Source organism: Passer montanus, unplaced genomic scaffold (assembly GCF_014805655.1).
Source record: "Passer montanus isolate IOZ18808 unplaced genomic scaffold, ASM1480565v1 scaffold23, whole genome shotgun sequence".
Classification (NCBI taxonomy): domain Eukaryota; kingdom Metazoa; phylum Chordata; class Aves; order Passeriformes; family Passeridae; genus Passer; species Passer montanus.
Window position 1 is genome coordinate 2876845 of NW_024366926.1, and position 16691 is coordinate 2893535.

The 16691-nt window shown below is 42.1% G+C and overlaps 1 protein-coding gene across 14 annotated transcripts in view; it reads left to right on the forward strand.

The window, feature by feature from the left end:
* The window catches only part of ADGRL3 (adhesion G protein-coupled receptor L3), a 490192-nt gene that overhangs the window by 443043 nt on the left and 30458 nt on the right, over positions 1-16691 (forward strand). For 8 of the 14 annotated variants that reach the window (XM_039710508.1, XM_039710495.1, XM_039710502.1 and 5 more), the window contains 4 exons: positions 4243-4269; positions 7636-7804; positions 10538-10663; positions 13261-13357. In XM_039710508.1, the coding sequence (XP_039566442.1) occupies positions 4243-4269; positions 7636-7804; positions 10538-10663; positions 13261-13357 (419 nt within the window). Of the gene's footprint in view, positions 1-4242; positions 4270-7635; positions 7805-10537; positions 10664-13260; positions 13358-13657; positions 13969-16691 lie in introns of those variants that run through there. The other 6 variants (XM_039710500.1, XM_039710503.1, XM_039710505.1 and 3 more) reach the window with 2 other exon arrangements.

Sequence of the window (16691 nt, forward strand, 5' to 3'; positions counted from 1 at the left end):
CATATAGTGTGGAAACAATTAGATATGTGGCTACACATCAGTGTGACTTGAATAATTGTGCCATGCCTTTGCAAAGTGAGGAGGAAGGAAATAAACAGGGTAAGCAATTCTGAGGGTAATTAATTACTTACAGAAAATGAGATGAACTTAACAGAATTGCTCTTTCCAATTGCAATAATTAAGGACCAGTCTGAGGAAGCAGGACATGACTTCCCTGGGTGAGTTGAGCGGAAAGGGATGATGCTTTGCCTTTGGCAGAAAAGTCTAGGCACTGGTTGCCCCAAATCATAAGCTCAGGCATCACATAGGGCCAAGGAAGATTTGGGCTCGTTTGTCTGAATAATATTTGCAGATCTATTGGTGGAAATCAAAAGTGGCTATGGCTTTCAATATATATAAAACTACCCTTGTACCAGGTGATAAAGCCCCAACCTTTACAGATCTTCAAGGCAGGTAAAGGCAGGAGTTTCTCCTGCAAATGAGGCTGTGGCAGGCTCACTGACCCCTGAGATGGTTACAGATATCTTGAGGGGACTGGCTACCTACTGTCAAAGACAGTGCAGGAGCCAGAAATGAGACTGGTAAATGATGACTTGGAAGGCTGCGTGATGAACACCAGCAGCCTAAGGAAGGAGATTAGGAAGTCATTTGGCTTCATGCCATCAAGGTGGTAACTTTGTCACGAAATGCAAAGGCAAAATCCTTTAAGCACTCTTTTATTGCTTGGTATTGATTTTTCTCGCCATGAAGATGCTCCTTCACTAATTAACGATGAACCCGTTTGCTTTATGAGGGGAGTGCTGGACTTTCCAACTCCTTCAATAAATCAATCTTTTCTAATCCTTGAAATTTGAAAAAAAGAAAAAGCAAAACATCCCTACTACTTCATATTGGCATGCAGTGGGGAGACACAATAGCACACTTTATTTTGTGTTTCCCTCATGCTTGCCTGCAGGAAACATCTGCCTCTCTGCTTTATTTGCACCATCTTAAAATTAATTCCATGGGTCTTTCTGAATGCTTTTGTGGGGGCACATCATCCATCTGTTTTTATTTGGGTTTCATCACCCCTAACAGCTACTAAAGGTCCTGTATATTCACTTCGGTGTTTTTCCTTGCTATCCAAACAGTTATTCTGGGGCCCAAGGCATCAGTCCATGTGCTTACTGAGCCTTTTCCTGCTATCATAGACATGGGGAAATACTTGGAATTGTCAAAAGAGTGATAAATTCAAGTTAAGTAAAGTTAAACTGTAAAGGGTTGTAAAAAAATATAATATGTAAAGTCAATTAGTTATGTAGGGTTTTATTAAAGGCTGAGGTTTACTCTAAATGTGGCTCAAAACTACAGTTTGTTAAATTTAAAAACAAACAAAAAAAAAGCTCTTTCAAAGCATAAGAAGACCAGCCATTATTCTTTTTAAATGAAAGCTGAATAGCTGCTTTCTGAAAACAGACTTTCTCTGCTCAGCAGCATTTTAGAACCAATCTTCATGTGAAGGTAAATTCCTGACTTACTTTTCCTGCTTCAGAAAAAGTGAAAGCTTTAGCATTTCATGATATTGTTAATCTAGGTACATGAAAGTCATTTGCTTCATGTAATATAAGTTGCAGATGGGCTGTAACTGTTTTGGGCTGTCCATGTGTATACCAGCAATTCAGTCTTCTGGTGACAAAAACTTATTTCTTGGGGTTTTAAAAAGATAGGTAGTGCAAAAGGGGTTCCTAAGCTTAGGATGAATTGATTTTGAAATTCCTTAAGCATCTAAACAAGGGTATAAGTAGCTAACTTTAACAACTTTTTTAAAAAAGTATTGGTCAGGAAATGTAGACCAAGTATAGGAATATAGAAGGTAATCTGAACTATCCTTTCTCATCACTGAAGGAGAAGGTACTCTGGGAAATTGAAAGACATCTAACTTAAATAAGATTTTGAAAGAGTTTTACATGATGTGTAATTAACCTTAAGAAGTCTTTGCCCCAAGGTAAAGTCAGGGCTTTTTTAAGATTAGAAAATGAATTAGGTATTTATACAGCTTGGTAGACCATCCACTATCCATCATCTGGGCTGCAAAGGAACACAAGGGAGGTGAGGTAAGATTTCACAGGTTCAATGAATAATGCAGCCACTAAAGATCAGCTTTTTACCTTCAGGTATTTGAAAGTGAAGCCTCCACCTAAGCCATCATTCAGGTTTCCTCTGCAGTCAGTAGAGAAATGCATTTCTTCAGGGAATGGTGAAGCCCCGCCTACCTTAAATACCTGTTCTTTTAAGGGATAGATTTCTCTTTGGGGGTACTAGTCTGACATTAACTGGGCTGGGCTGGGGGGGGCGGGGAGCAGAGTCACATAATTTAAATGCAATGGGCTATATCCCTTACTGCCAGCCATTGGATGAATTTAACCAAATCTGGAGATAGCACTTCAGATGCAGCATCTCAGGCTGTGCTAGGCTGGATTTTCCAACAGTTTCTGCTTCAACTATTATTTCCTTTTACTACTAGTGAATATAATCTCAGTTGTCCAGTCAGCACCTCCATTTTGTTGGGAACTGAGGCTCTTCCAAGGCTTTTCTTTTGTCTAAGTGATGGGTTTTATGTATTGCAGATAATGACACAGTATTACTGCAGCACTGATAGGTTTCACAGACTTCACCAGGGGTAAAAAAAACCAAAACATTCTGAAGTAATTTTTGTCAGAAATTGTTGCTAACACAGAGTTAAGCTTTTTACAACACTTTAGTTGGTAAAAGGAAAAGGATTGTATTTCATGAAAGCTACCAGACACTAAATTCTATGGCCCCTGTGTGTAGAGAATTAAACTGGGAGTGAGGCATCTTTTAAAATCTCACTTCTTTAGGCACCTGTTTGCTTTGAGCAGTGGGTCCTAGACACATCCATGTTAGAAATAGGGGAAAAACTGCTAAGGTCTTTCTGGTGGCTTTCTCCTGAGCTGCTTTGAAGTGTTAGCCTCAAGCTCAAAGGGAATCTGAATTTACCAGTTTTGCATTTTGTCTATACAAAGATGAAATGGAACTTTCAGCTGCCTTGAAGAAATGCTGTTATGGGTTGCTGAAAAACTTTGTCTGGATAGTAATAACAATATAAAAAAGCATTCTAATTCTTCTGTACTTTTATAATCTAGTGCTGGTTGCTTTTCAGTATAAAGTCTTTACCATACAACCTGCATGCTTGTAAACACAGTAACAGAAATCCAGGCGCTGCTCCTGCCCACGTTACTGGGCTAACAGCTCCAGATTGTCTCATATCTTCATTTCATTTAATTGCATTGTAGGGGAGCTGCAGGTTGCCAGTATTGACCAAGGGAGGTCTCAGCAGGATGGACTGGCCCTGGCTGTGTTGCTAGGGGTAATGAGATGAACATACTGAGCCATCCTCCATCTCTGGCACCCATGGGGGTTTCTGCAAGGTTCAAAAGCTCCGAGTCAGTGGGGAGAGCAGGCCTGGGAGTTGCTGCACTTCACCTGCCACACAGGCAGGGTTAGGCACACTGCCTGTCCCAGAAGGTCAGGGAGACTCCCCATGGAACATGGCTGCAGCTAATCTTGTGTCCCCGCAGTGACAGGAGCTGAGTGATCCAGCCTGGTTTCTTCACCACTGCAGTGAGCTGCTTTTCACCCCTGCCTGGCAGAGGCCTTTGCTCTTCCCCATGACATGGTAGTAAGTAAGTTCATGCTGTGTCACTCAGGGCTTTAGAAGTTCCTGATCCCATTACCTCAAGAATGCTGCAGTCTGACTCATAATGTGGCAACTTGGAAGTTCCACTTTGGAAAAGCAAATGGCAGTGAAGATAATCCTGTAACACACTCCAGCCCCACAGGCTGGAGGCGTGGTGAAGTTTTGCCACTTGAACATGTGAAAGCTGACCATGGTGGCTATGCTGGGGTTTCAAAACTTGTCTTCTCCAGGGACAGCCGTGACATTTGAGAGCTATTTCAAAGTCTATTGATAGCTGTGGGATGGTGGCCAGGAGGGGTAGCTTCAGCACACAGCTAGCAATGCCTACTTCTGTGCATTTAGCCAGCATTCCCAGTCAAGTTTCAATTTTCTGGGGCAGCAAGCCAGGCTGGCTGGTGTGTTTCAGGCACACCTGGTGCCAGTCCCCCTTTGGTTTTGGTGATGTCTGGTGGGAGAAGGGAGGGGAACAAGCAGTAAACTCTATTCTCTATGTCATTATATTTCTAATGTTGGTGTTCTTGTCTTTATGTCTATGCATTCTTTAGCTATGAGGATAACAGACCCTTCATCAAGTAAGAATGACCTGAATGGCTGATAAATTTCATTTATCAGTGTGGTCTCATGAACCAGCTGTCAGATCAATATTGAAAAATCATTGAAGCTTCTGTCATTCGCTTTTGAGGCAGAAGAGCAAACTGTGCAGGAAAATGGTCAGGCATACAGCTAAGGTGCAGAGTAAATGTGCTGCATGTGTATTGCCAACCAGTTGTCACCTTATTTGCTTTATATTTTTTAATTGGATGTTACTTAAATTCGAGGTGAAAGCTCCCAATTTAATCCTGCGTAGTACAGACTTGTTCTACCAATAGCAGCCTCTGGTCCACTGTGCTCTGTCACTGGGATTGCTTTATGGTAGTATAAATACAGAAGCAAATTTTCAAAAAGGTGCATGGCTGCTATTCCCCATGATTCCCTTTCTAGTTAATGGGAATAGTGCAAGCAAATCTGTGTGTGTTGGTGGCTCCTTACTCATTGGACTACCTCCTAATTTTCCCTAATTGTAAACCACTGATTTTCAAATGCACCAAAAAAACAGATACTTTTTTTCTTTATTGCAATAAAATTCCACTACAAGAAAGAAAAGCCATGGAAAAGCGGCAGCAAGTCTGTACAAAAAGCAAGATAAAAACCTCAAGCTGCACCAAAACCAAAACCAAACCCCAAACCTGTGAAAAAAGCGAAAAATGCCTAGAAACTATATGCCTTAGGGCATCCACACTCTTTCTCCTGCAACCAAAAAATTAATGTGCAGTAGCACAAAATAGAAGCAAATGAGCTTTGCAGTAGACTTTCAGTTTGTTCTTCTGGTGAAGAGTCCTTTGTATTCGTTCTTTCAGCACCATTCCCATGTTCTCTTTCATCGCTTGGCTCTGGTTTTTTCTGTGGATGTGGGATGGAGCTATTCACAGTAATCTCCATGTCCTCTTATTGCTGGGTCTTGTTTTCTGAGGCACAACACTGTTAATGCGTGCAGTTTGCACTGTCGGGGGTCTTCTAACCCACAGATTCCTTTCCATCACTGAAGGTAGCATATCTTCACTAAATAATTGTTTCATTCCTGCACACCTCTGCAGCCAAAGGCTCTTTATCACATTCAAAAATGGGCTGTGCTTTAGAGCAGAATACTTTTCTGATTTCCAGGGAATAATTTTTGAAAGACTCTGGAAATACAGGAAGCTTTTATCTGGGGATGAGAAAAGAGGAAAGAGGGGAAAAAAGGGGGGTTTTCCACTTAATTTGTTCTTCTTTTTTTTGGTGAAAAAGAAAATTATTTGTATTTTATTAATTGGTATGCAGCTAGGACAATAACATGCTCTCACTGGTGGCAGAATCTTGGGGAGAAAAATATCCCAAGCGACTAAAGCTGTAAAGTTTATCTAGTGACTACCTTTCTGAAGGATTGTGAGAATGTATTTTCAATTTGCATCACGCTAAATATTTATTAGTGGGATTGACTGGAAATGCTTCAAAGGAGCTGTTCTGGTCTGCTAGGTCCATAATAGTGATTTTTAAAGAACTGTCTTAATAAGCAGTTACCTTAGGGAGCTCTTCTGGTCATGTGGTTAAATAATACATATTTTATAAACTTCAGTGGAAGACTTCATGCTGCCTTTTCATTCTAATACCTAAAGGAAAAAAACAAAAAAAAAAAAAAAAAACAACAAAAAAAAACCAACCCCAAAAAAACCAAACAACAAAAGACTTGAATACAACATTGGTATGCTTTTGTTTGTGACAAGCCCTGCTAAAAGGAAGAGGATTCAAGGCTGTGAGCTGCCATGGCATCTCCGTAGCGGAGATTGTCTGTCTGACCTCCGCAGGACTGCTTTGTCCCCCCAAGCTGCTGCTGCTTCATCTTTCTCCCCCTTTGCCCCATGCTCTGCTTAGCAGATGGAAACCCAAACATGCCCAAACCCAGGCCACATTCCCTCAAGGCTGAAGGGGCTTGGAAGCAGAGGCAGGTCTTTGTCCCTGCTAGCCCTTTTGCAGCACCTCAGGGGGCCTTGGGGCAGACAAGGAGGCAGAGGTGCTGGCTCACTGCAGTCTGTCTGATTTGGTATATACAAGGGCTAAACAGGGAGGAAGAAGTGCAAAAATTGGATATCAATGCATTCATTTGCATGATGTTATGCCTAATGATAACAGGGGATGGCAGAAGAAGACCAAAGCCTTCAGGTAAAGGGCAAACAGATATTCAAGGTGCTGCTTGCTTCCCAGCTAGAAGTTGACTCCCTCTCTTGTGCAGCAGCAATTCCTTTAAAGTTGTAGGTAATACGTCATGTGAAAACTAGGCTAGGAGAAGGACGGAGTTCATATACCGCTTCTCGCACTTCTTCTCTTGTCCTGGTATTTGAAGATCGGTCTTTGAGAAGGTAATTTAGGAGATGACAAAATGTTATTTAGCAGGGTAACATGGAATACTCCTCCTGCCATCCCAGCAGAGCTTCCAGCTTTCCTGAAACCACCCAAAAAACCTGACATGCAGCAGTCATCCATGTCCCCAGCTACCTTTGTCCAGGTAGAAAATCAGTCGGAGAAAGCAGGCAAAAACCTCCTGCTTCCCCTGTTTGTTGGAACAACACCTGGGGCCAAGCAGTGGCTACACCTCTACTCCCACTGCCCTCCTGAGATGGAGCAAGTGATAATCTTAGTTTTACAGCCCATGTGAAGAAGGATTGCCCCTCCTTTCTCCAGGCAGAAGTGTGGCAGCAGCTCCCACGCTGGCAAATGCGGTGTGTGAGTGCCTGTACAAGTACACACGCTTCCCCTCATCGCAGGGTGGAAGAAGTGTGAAGCAGCATTGCAAAGAACATCCTTGTGTGGAGTGGGTCTGGCAAGCAGGGAAGGCTTGCCCACCTGCCTGTAGCTGTTTATCTGGCTTACAGGCATATGGGAGACTAGCTAAAATGCAGCAATACATGTGTCTTGGTGTTAAGTGTAAATAAAGAAGCTAATCCAGCTGGCAGTCCTGTGAAACCAGTGGACACTAAAAAAAGTGACAATCAGAGTTGTCATTTCATTTGGTTTATTTTCTTTCCCTCCATTTGCAGAAATAACATCTACATGTCATTTACATCCACACTGCTTTTACATATTTATAAAAGAGACATTGTGGTTACAAATGTGCTTTGGTTATGATAAATTTCTATGCTCATAACACTTCCATTTCCTTGTATTTCCTCAAGCTTGAAGATTTGTAAACTGCATTCAGCTTGAAGACAAAAGCACCCTATGATTTATTTTGATATGCTGTTTTCTTCTTGCTAAAACCAGGGGCAAAATCTTCCTGCCTATAGGCACATGCCTTCTTTTATGTAGATGAAAAACCAATCCCATTCTTTTTTTCTTTTTTTTTTTTTTTTTGTTTCTCCTGACAGGTCCTGGGTTATAGGTGCAATAGCCCTACTCTGCCTATTAGGACTGACCTGGGCATTCGGACTCATGTATATTAATGAAAGCACAGTCATCATGGCGTATCTCTTCACCATATTCAATTCTCTGCAGGGAATGTTTATATTCATTTTCCATTGTGTCCTCCAGAAAAAGGTAAGATGATGGTTCCCAGCAGCAAGAGAGGTGGTAACGAGGTGTTTTGTTGCCTAACAACCACAGCATAGCATCGTCTGTGTGCCCTGAATTCATATCACACAGATTTATCTCTGTGCACCTAATAAGGGTGGTATTTAGACTGGAAACCAGCAAGATGCTGGGGAATGAGGTTCTGACAAGGACATGTGGCAGTGGCATTTCAGCAGCAAGGGCCCTGGCAGATGTGTCAGAGACAGGGGAAAAGGCAGCTGTCAGTTTGCAGGGTCCTGCTGTCAGGGCTTTTCCTGCTGTCAGCCAGATTTTCCTTCCTTGTGTGCCAGTGTGAGAGGAGGGAGAATCCACTAGGATCCAGAAAGTGCTCACGTGGCGGAGTGCTCACAGCAAAGTGGAGCTTTACATCCTCATTTGCAGTCCCTGCAGGAAATTGCCCCTTTCCATGGCAGCATGTGTGGGTTGATGGGATGTAATAGGAGCTGCTTCCCCTATTCTCCCTATTCTTTTTGAAGAAGTGAAGGACCTGTGTTCTGCAGCAGTTCATTAGCCTTTGTATTGCTTGGGTCTGATGCAGTGTTTTGGAAATCTTCCTCAAAGCAAGCACAGCAAGTGCTTCTTGGTGGAAATTGAAGTATGCCCCAATTAACATTTGCAAGATAACAGTGGAGGAACTTAGATAAACTCCAGGGGGAAAAAATAAACTCAACAGAATAAAAATTCTGTGTTTACATAGATCAAATTTACAGCCTCTGACAATCAGTAATAAGTATTTTTAAGAACCTTTTTATTCTCTGCTTAAATTTTGTTATACAGATCTCTCCAATTCTGTGCATGTCTGCTGATAATTTGCTATGTACATTTTAGTTTCAAAGGGCAGTTTACTGAACCAGTAGGGAAGACTTTATGTGGATACACTGGTGCCAGTTTCTCAGGGTAGCCAGTATCTTTTGGTGAAATGGCTTATTGAGTAAATTCAGGTCCATGTTCAGATCTGTCCTCCGTCTGAGAGCCATAGGCTTGCTCCTCTGTTACTCACATTTTCCTATGCAGGCAAGGGAGATCTGACCCATGAAAACATAATCAAAATTACAAAAAGTGAGCACTGCAAGTGATACCTTTTTAAGGATCTACAGAACTGTGTGCAAATGTCATTCTTGAAACCAAAGGAAGACTTTTATTGTTGCATCTCAAATTTATCTGTCTTAAGAAGCTTTAAAGCTTTATCTAGATGCAACTTCCTGCTGATGATCCCAAACCTTTCAGCTAGAGAATTTCCAGGCAAGATGATAAAAAGAGTGTAGGAAGCATCACCATTGCTTATTAAACTAGCAGGTGCTTCTCTGTGAGACGTTTGAATTTCTGCACCCTTCTGACTGGTACATCCCCTCACCTCCAATGCACCCTGCAAAGGGTCAGTTCCTAACCCAGCAGCCCTGTACTGCTCCACGGCCTCCTTGGCTCATGGGGTTCTCAATCAGCATGACAGAACCATTCTCTTCTCTGTCTTAAGCCAATTTACGCCCTTAAATCACCACTGATGACTGTGGAATTGTTCCTGATTTACGGCTGCACAGAGGGAAGGAGAATGCAGCTGGTACCTTGATGTGGAGTGGATGCACCTCTCTGACCTAAGAGCTGAGGGAGGTATTATTTAAAGGGAGAAAAAAAAAGTCTTTCCTTTCCTATCTATCATGGCCTAGAAAATCGGCAAAGCGCTGCAGAGAGGCAAGCAGTGGGTGGCTAATTAAAGCAATTGAATTATTTTCTCTCAGCAAAGGATTGATTAGGCACTCGAGCATATTGGGCACTTGTGGTATGTGTTTGTCTCAAGCGCTTAAGGAAGAGCCTAATGAAAAAGCTGTAATTTGCTATTTAAACAGTTGTTGCACAGAGTTGTGAAATGCTCATGGAGAGTTCGGCAAAATTGTACAGCTAACCATGTGCTTCAGGGAATTCCAACTGGTGTTTTGGACATGCATGATGGTTTGGGGGCTTTTTTTTTGGCTCTTCAGTACAGTCTGCTCACCTTCAGCCCTGTCCCATCTGCTTTGTGGGTATTGCTGCCCATAGAAAGTCACACCTGAAGCTTGGTGGAAGGTTAGATCCTGTTCTGGAACAAGTCAGCGTAGTTCCTCTGAACAAAGGAGGTGGCAAGGGTTTGACTGCAGTGCCCATTTAAAACATGACTGGCTTGCACAGTGCTGTGGAAAAGCAGGTTCCAGTCATCCCTGAGCATTGGGAATATAATCTCTGATGCTGCTGGTTCTGCTGTTTCCTCAAATTTCAATTTGACTGCAAGAAACTTTTTTTTTAATAAAAAAATCAATAGCTTTCATATGTTTCTCTTGGAATTCTTTCTTAGTCCCCTGCCAGAAGCAATAACTTTTAGTACCTTGATGAGCCAATATGCTAGTTTATATCAAATCTACAACAATATTAATTTTCAGCCACAAATAGTGTACCTATAGCAAAATCTCCCGTGCTCCTTTGATGTGCCTCAGAGGATGCTGTAAGCAGCTGGTGCCCACAAGCAGCTTTGCTGCATGGGAGCAGTCTCTTGTGGCATCCTCAGCCATGAGCTCAGCTGCAAGGGGTACGAGACTGCTTTCCCACACACTGCAGCAGGTTTTGCTCCAACTTAACACTGAGGAAAAATCAGGGCTGTGTTGAAAATCAGAAGGCAGTGGGCTGGAGGAGGAGCTGCCTGCTAACCACCACCGCTCTTTCCTTGGCCAGGTACGGAAAGAGTATGGAAAATGCCTGCGCACGCATTGCTGTAGTGGGAAAAGTACAGAGAGTTCCATTGGCTCAGGAAAAACCTCGGGGTCAAGGACACCTGGAAGATATTCCACAGGCTCACAGGTAACCCATGCTTTTTGTTTGTGTCCCAATGCCATGCCAAGACCCTTCTGAGCTATTCTGGGAAGAAAGCTCATCTTGGCACCAAAGGAGCTGCCTTAGGCCGCTCCCTAGTGCACCTGCAGAGATTTCCCTCACTTCCAGACCTGCACTCAACACAGTGGTTTCCCCTGAGATATGATGGCAATTAAATGCCTCTCCAAGAACCTTCTGAATAGCTCTGTTGGGAGTAAAAAGTGCAGACTTGCCTTGCAGAGGCAGGTGGGTAGTTATCACCTGAAGTGTCCTGCCTGCTTTCCATGGGAAGCAGGAGGTGGGAGCTTTTTGTCAGCTGTGCTACATTCCAGTACATCCTTTAATCATGAGATGAAGGTTGTCACTATTAACTATTAACATGTACAGGAATGTTGCTATAAGCCCCGAGTGTTTTTCTTGTAAAAAATATTTAAAGGCTACAAGTGTCTTGTAGCAGACTTCCCAGGGAAAGAGCTGGCTTTCTGACATTCAGTGGTTTGGTCTGTTCACACAATTTATCTTAGCTTATAGACCTCTTAGGGCAAGCCACTGGGTTCAGACTATCTCACTAAGCTACTAGATTTGTTGCCTTTGATCACCTGAAAATTCAGGTTTTGTGTAGTTTGTGCATTTAGCAGTTTTGAAGCTAACTTGTGTGTAGAGATGCAGATTTATGGATGAAGAGTTCATATAAAATGAAGAAGCTTATTTCTTAATCAATAGAAACCAAACACAAATTTATTCAGTATTAGTAATGGAAGTAATTATACATGACAGTTCCACTATTAAATTATAAAAGACGTGCAGTGAGTAACAGCTTATAACTTTCCAGGAAAACCTAATTTGCAATTTATGTCTTGGAGCAAATCATTATTTATTTGCAGTGATTTCCAAGATGTCATCCAAAAGTTCTGCTTCGGTGTTTTCAAAGGTCTGGTAGATATGCAGACCAAATAAAACCAATAGAATATAGACCCTCTCTCCAGCAGGCCATCAAATCCCAGTAATGTCCAAAACTCAAAATATCCAGCAGCATTTAGGTGGCTCATTTGAAAGCCTCTGGTGTTACAAAACTTAGCTGCTGTGCTGGTGCCCTCCTCTCCAAGAAGAGTTGATTTCATGGTCCCCCCCTCTCACCAGTCCCAGCACAAGAGAACAAGCCCTTTTGAGGGTGAACTGAGTCTTGTGGCAGCAGTCCCCTTGTGTCAGGTGAGGTCTGAGGCACCAAGGAAGATTATTTTGCCTGCAGAATCCTGTCCTTGAAAGGATGGAAGTTCCAAAGGCCTGTTGTAGCCAGGAGAAACCTCACATAGGTGATGGAGAGTATTTGGAGATAACTCTTGAGTTGTTGAAAACTTTAACTAGAGAAGACCATGAGGAGGAAAGCTACTAAGATCCCTTTATTCTCTGAGAAGCACATAGAAAACAGAATAATTAATCTACACTGGATCATGTCAGAGAAATACAATTAATTAAATGTCCAGGTGAAAAATAATTACTGTAAAAAGATCATGAGGTTCATGTCACATGGCACTTCCATTTATAGAGGGCTAATGCATTATTAGGAGATGCTGTTATTCCATAGTTAATGAGTAATTCAGGACTTTTCAGTCTGGGACCATATGATTAGGCCTTGGGAAATCTCTCATGGCTAAAATCTCACTATGGAAACCACTGGATTTTTGGCACTTAAGAAAGTGTGGTCTGTCATAATGGAAAAAAGTCTTCTCAGTCCCCCAGACCACCTACTATCACTTTGACACAGCCAGGGAAAAGGTCCATCAGAATCACAGACATGAGGTGAGGCAGAGTTTCCCTGGGACACCTGGGTTCTCCAGTCACCTTCATGCTGGGATTGGGACCAAACTGCTCACAAGATGCATTTTGGCTGATTTTTTGATATTTTGCAAGGTATAGCTGGGGAGAAGTGAGACAGCAATGTAAATGCCACAGAGGCAGATACTTCACAGCATATTTGAGGAACAAAACAGAAGGCCAACATATTCAGGACACTTTTGCCAGTAGCAGAAGCTATACCACAGATGGCAAAACCATCACAGATTTTTCAGCATGGGAACAGAAGCCATTCATTTGTGGGGATTTTTTTGCCCCCCTGAAATCCTCAAGATGGAAAATAGCTATAGAAAACTTCTGTTCATTCAGGGACACCAAGATACAAATCAAGTCTTCTGTTACAGTTCACAAAAAATAAGAAACAAGTTGTCTGAGTATGAGAAGCACACGTGTGTAGGTTATTTTTCCATTATTGGTGCTATATTGGTAAACCTGCAGCTGGCATGGGGTCTGGATTTCTCTCATGCATGATTTTTTTTTTTTAATTAAGATGCAAGCAATTCAGTTATACACTTTTTCTTTGAGGTAGGCATTTGTGTTACGAAGTAAGTCTGGCAGGGTCTGGCATGCATGAGGCAGGTTGCAACAAAACAAACTGCTTGCTTACAGCTGGCTAGAAGCAAGTCTCATCCTGAGCTAGACATGCCAATAGCAATCCTTAGTGAGGCAGAAAGAAACCTCTCTACAGCTGCTAAAAATTCATTGCCTGCTGTGCTTCAATCCCCCTTCAGAGCCGGATTCGTAGGATGTGGAATGACACAGTTCGAAAGCAGTCCGAGTCTTCCTTTATTACTGGAGATATAAACAGTTCAGCTTCACTCAACAGAGGTAATTATAAACGGCTTTTCATATCTGTAACTCTTCTGATGGCTTTAAGGAGTCTGAAATATGTTGCCTCTTTGCCCCCTGCCTTTTCCTCCTCACTCCAAATGTCACTGGACCCTGTTCTACCACCCAAGAAATGTTACAGTGATAAATGGGAGGAGATTTTATGGTGGTTGTTGCCTTCTTTTTCTTTTCTTTCTTTATTTCTACACGTGCATTTTCAAGAATTGTCATTTCTGGAAGGAAGTTAGAAAAAGTGAAAGAGAGAAATGAAATTAAGTTGAAATCTCCCCTTTCCCTCAGAAAGCTGCTAGTGCCAGAAGCTGCTGACGTGTCAGGCCTCATTGCTGACAGTGAAAATGGGCCATTACAGCACTGTACAGCCTGTGTTAAGCATCACAGGAGCCCCGATTGTCCTGCATATGTAGCAATACTGTCATCTTTACAGAAGCAAAAGTGAACAGCAGAACATAGACGTAAGGAAAAACTGTGCTTGGAACAAAATTGTCTGTGTTGGTGTTAATATACGTAGTTTGAAGAAGTGACTGATGTGAACTTTATAGACATCTGTGGAGGAAAGGCTATCAGAAATGTATATGCCAAACAAAATGTGGTGTCTGGCACAAGGGGAAATATGAACAGCTTTTTTAAACCAAGTGTTTTTCAGGGAGTTGTAGGAAAGCGGCGGTAACAAAATACCAGAAAAAGAGCCTCAGAGGTTGTCTCCTTTCTCTTCCATACAGCTGCTTTATGAATTAACCTTGAGCAATCAGATGCCAAACTCTGTTTTGTGTTATCTCTCCAGTTGATGCTGTAATTAAGAGAGGGTAGAATTGGGATTACTGGCCTAGCTGTTCTCATGATAATGAAAATGAAACATATTTCCAGTCCTGGTGGTTAGTCTGCAAAGCTCAACTGAGAATTGAGTTGGGACTTTGGTTCCTATTCACTCTTTATTCTCACAGAATTCCCACTGATTTTAGGGTGAGTTTTGCTTGAGGATAGCCTTGAAGGATTTTGACTGGTGCTGAGTAGTATTGAGTGCTGTGTGCTGGGGGAACTAGGGGTATATGATTCTGTTCTCTGAGCATTATACAAACTGCCAAAATTAGTGCAAAGGGGGAAGGCACAACATGGAGCTGTACTGTTCTCTAACTCACTGGTCTTTTGTGTGTCAGGATATTTTCCATTTGCACTGAAGATTCATTAATAAAGTTGACTATAAGATTCCATTACTGCAAATGCCTGATTTATCCACATACATTGCCCTCACATCTCTCTCTGTCTCCGCATTAAAGACTGCAGAGCAGCAGTCTGGGTCTAATGGAGGGGGGAATTGGTTGTCACACAAAGGTTCCAGCAAGAGCCACTGTTTCCCTCAGCCATCCATCCCACTGCTCCATCTCAGTGGCAAACCAAAACGTGTTATGCATTAAATGTTTGCTCCTTTAGTTAGCACAGAAGTTGAACTTGCTCTCCGATGCCGCTGAGATTATCAAGGGGTGTGTTTTAGCAAACGGGATCTTCTGGGCTTGTTAGCAAAAGAAAGGTATCTCTCCTTTTTTGGTTGTGCACTTTTTTCTGTGCCAAGAGGGAAGTATGACTGTCAGTTGGGACAAGTGTAGAGGTTTCAAGTGGACAATCTTCAACCCAGTGTGGTGAGAGCATGTTAAAACATGTGCCTGTTATTTAAAGGTCAGTTGGGAAATGAACTGGCAGGGGAAGCATCTTCAATGCAGGTTTCCTCCAGCTGTTTATCTTGTGTGACACTGGATACGGTGAATCACCTGAAGGGCCTGAATCTCTCTATTGGCTACACAAGCAGCCTGATAAGTGTTTTAGAAGGGAAGCCTTTTAGGTGGAGCACTGAAGTGACTTGAGTAAGTTTTACAATTCTATAGTCATCATCCCTTTTTTTCACACAGGCGGGCAGAATATTGGTTTTTGTTGGGTTTTGAGGGATTTTGTTTGGTAAACAGAAGTATTTGCAAAGTGGAGGTTAAAAATATTTCTATGGGCGATGGCATCTCCAAAGCAGCAGGTGGTCAGTTCCACATGGAAAAACACCTGACATCAACAGTAATCCCAGCTGCACGGGACTCCAGGTATTTGTCCCTTTATCCTGTTTATTTCAGCTGAAAAGCAACATTCATGGTCTTAAGGTTTTCCATAGAGAAAACTCTCCAGAGAACTGCAGCCTGAACAGAGCAGTGGGGCAATGTTTTTCACAGTTCTTGTCTTACTTTTAATATTTACATATATATTCATTTTTAAAGGAGCTGTTTCATTAATGTTTTATTTACAAGCATGCTATTAAGACTCAGAGGATTCAAATGTGAACCTTGAACTGTATGATCAGCCTGAGGTTGATACAACAGGGTCCCATTCCTGTTCAAAACTTCCACTCTAGCCCTCTCAGCCTAGACACCTTTTGCACAAAACTATCTGTATCAGCCCAAGTTAAATATTCTATGCGTGCTGGCATTTTCCCCAGAGCTTTAGAGAGCAGCCTGTGTTTTAACACTAAAACACTTATCAGGCTGTTTGTGTTTTAAAACAGGAAGAAAATTATCCTTTGTCCCCAGAATTGTCTTAGCATCCAGGTCTTGGAGCTTAACTCCATTTCTCCATGTCCTGGGCCAGCACTGAGTTTTCACCTTTCTGCTGGGGGAGCAGAAAGCAGTGAGACACCCACTAACTGGGGTACTATCTCATTGAAACCTTTTTTTTACCCTGATACTATTCATCATATTCACAGCCTCCTGCCACATGGTAACATCCCAGGCAAGACTCATATTTCCTGTATGATGACCTGCATTTCTGTATGACATCTCATCCCTTCTTCCTTATGAGCCTCCTGGGCATCAGTCTGGAATATGGTGTCTGTGTTAGTGCATCCCTCCTTTAGACATACAGCTATGTCCTTTTCTGATTTAGCAGGTAACATACTGCTCATGGCTCTTTTCAGCTTCATATTCTTTTTTATCTTCTATTCCCCCCTCTCCCTGCCAAGGTAATTGACCATAATGTTACTTATTCAAATTTATCACACCAGGAATTTCAGGCATATACCTGATGTGATGTGTTCAGTAATGAAAGCTTTACTCTCTCCTAAGGCATATAAGAAAGACTATTTCAGATATTTCCTGAAGGTAGCATCTAATTATTGATTAATAAAAAGTATGTCTGGCTTTGTTTTCACTTGCTGCTCATTATGGCTTCGTAGTGATGTGGATTTGGGGTTGTTATACCACTGAAATCAGGAGGAAGGGAAGAGAAACTGGCTGTGGATTTTCTTTTTTACTGTCAAATGAAGAGTGTACCTGTCCAGCCCATG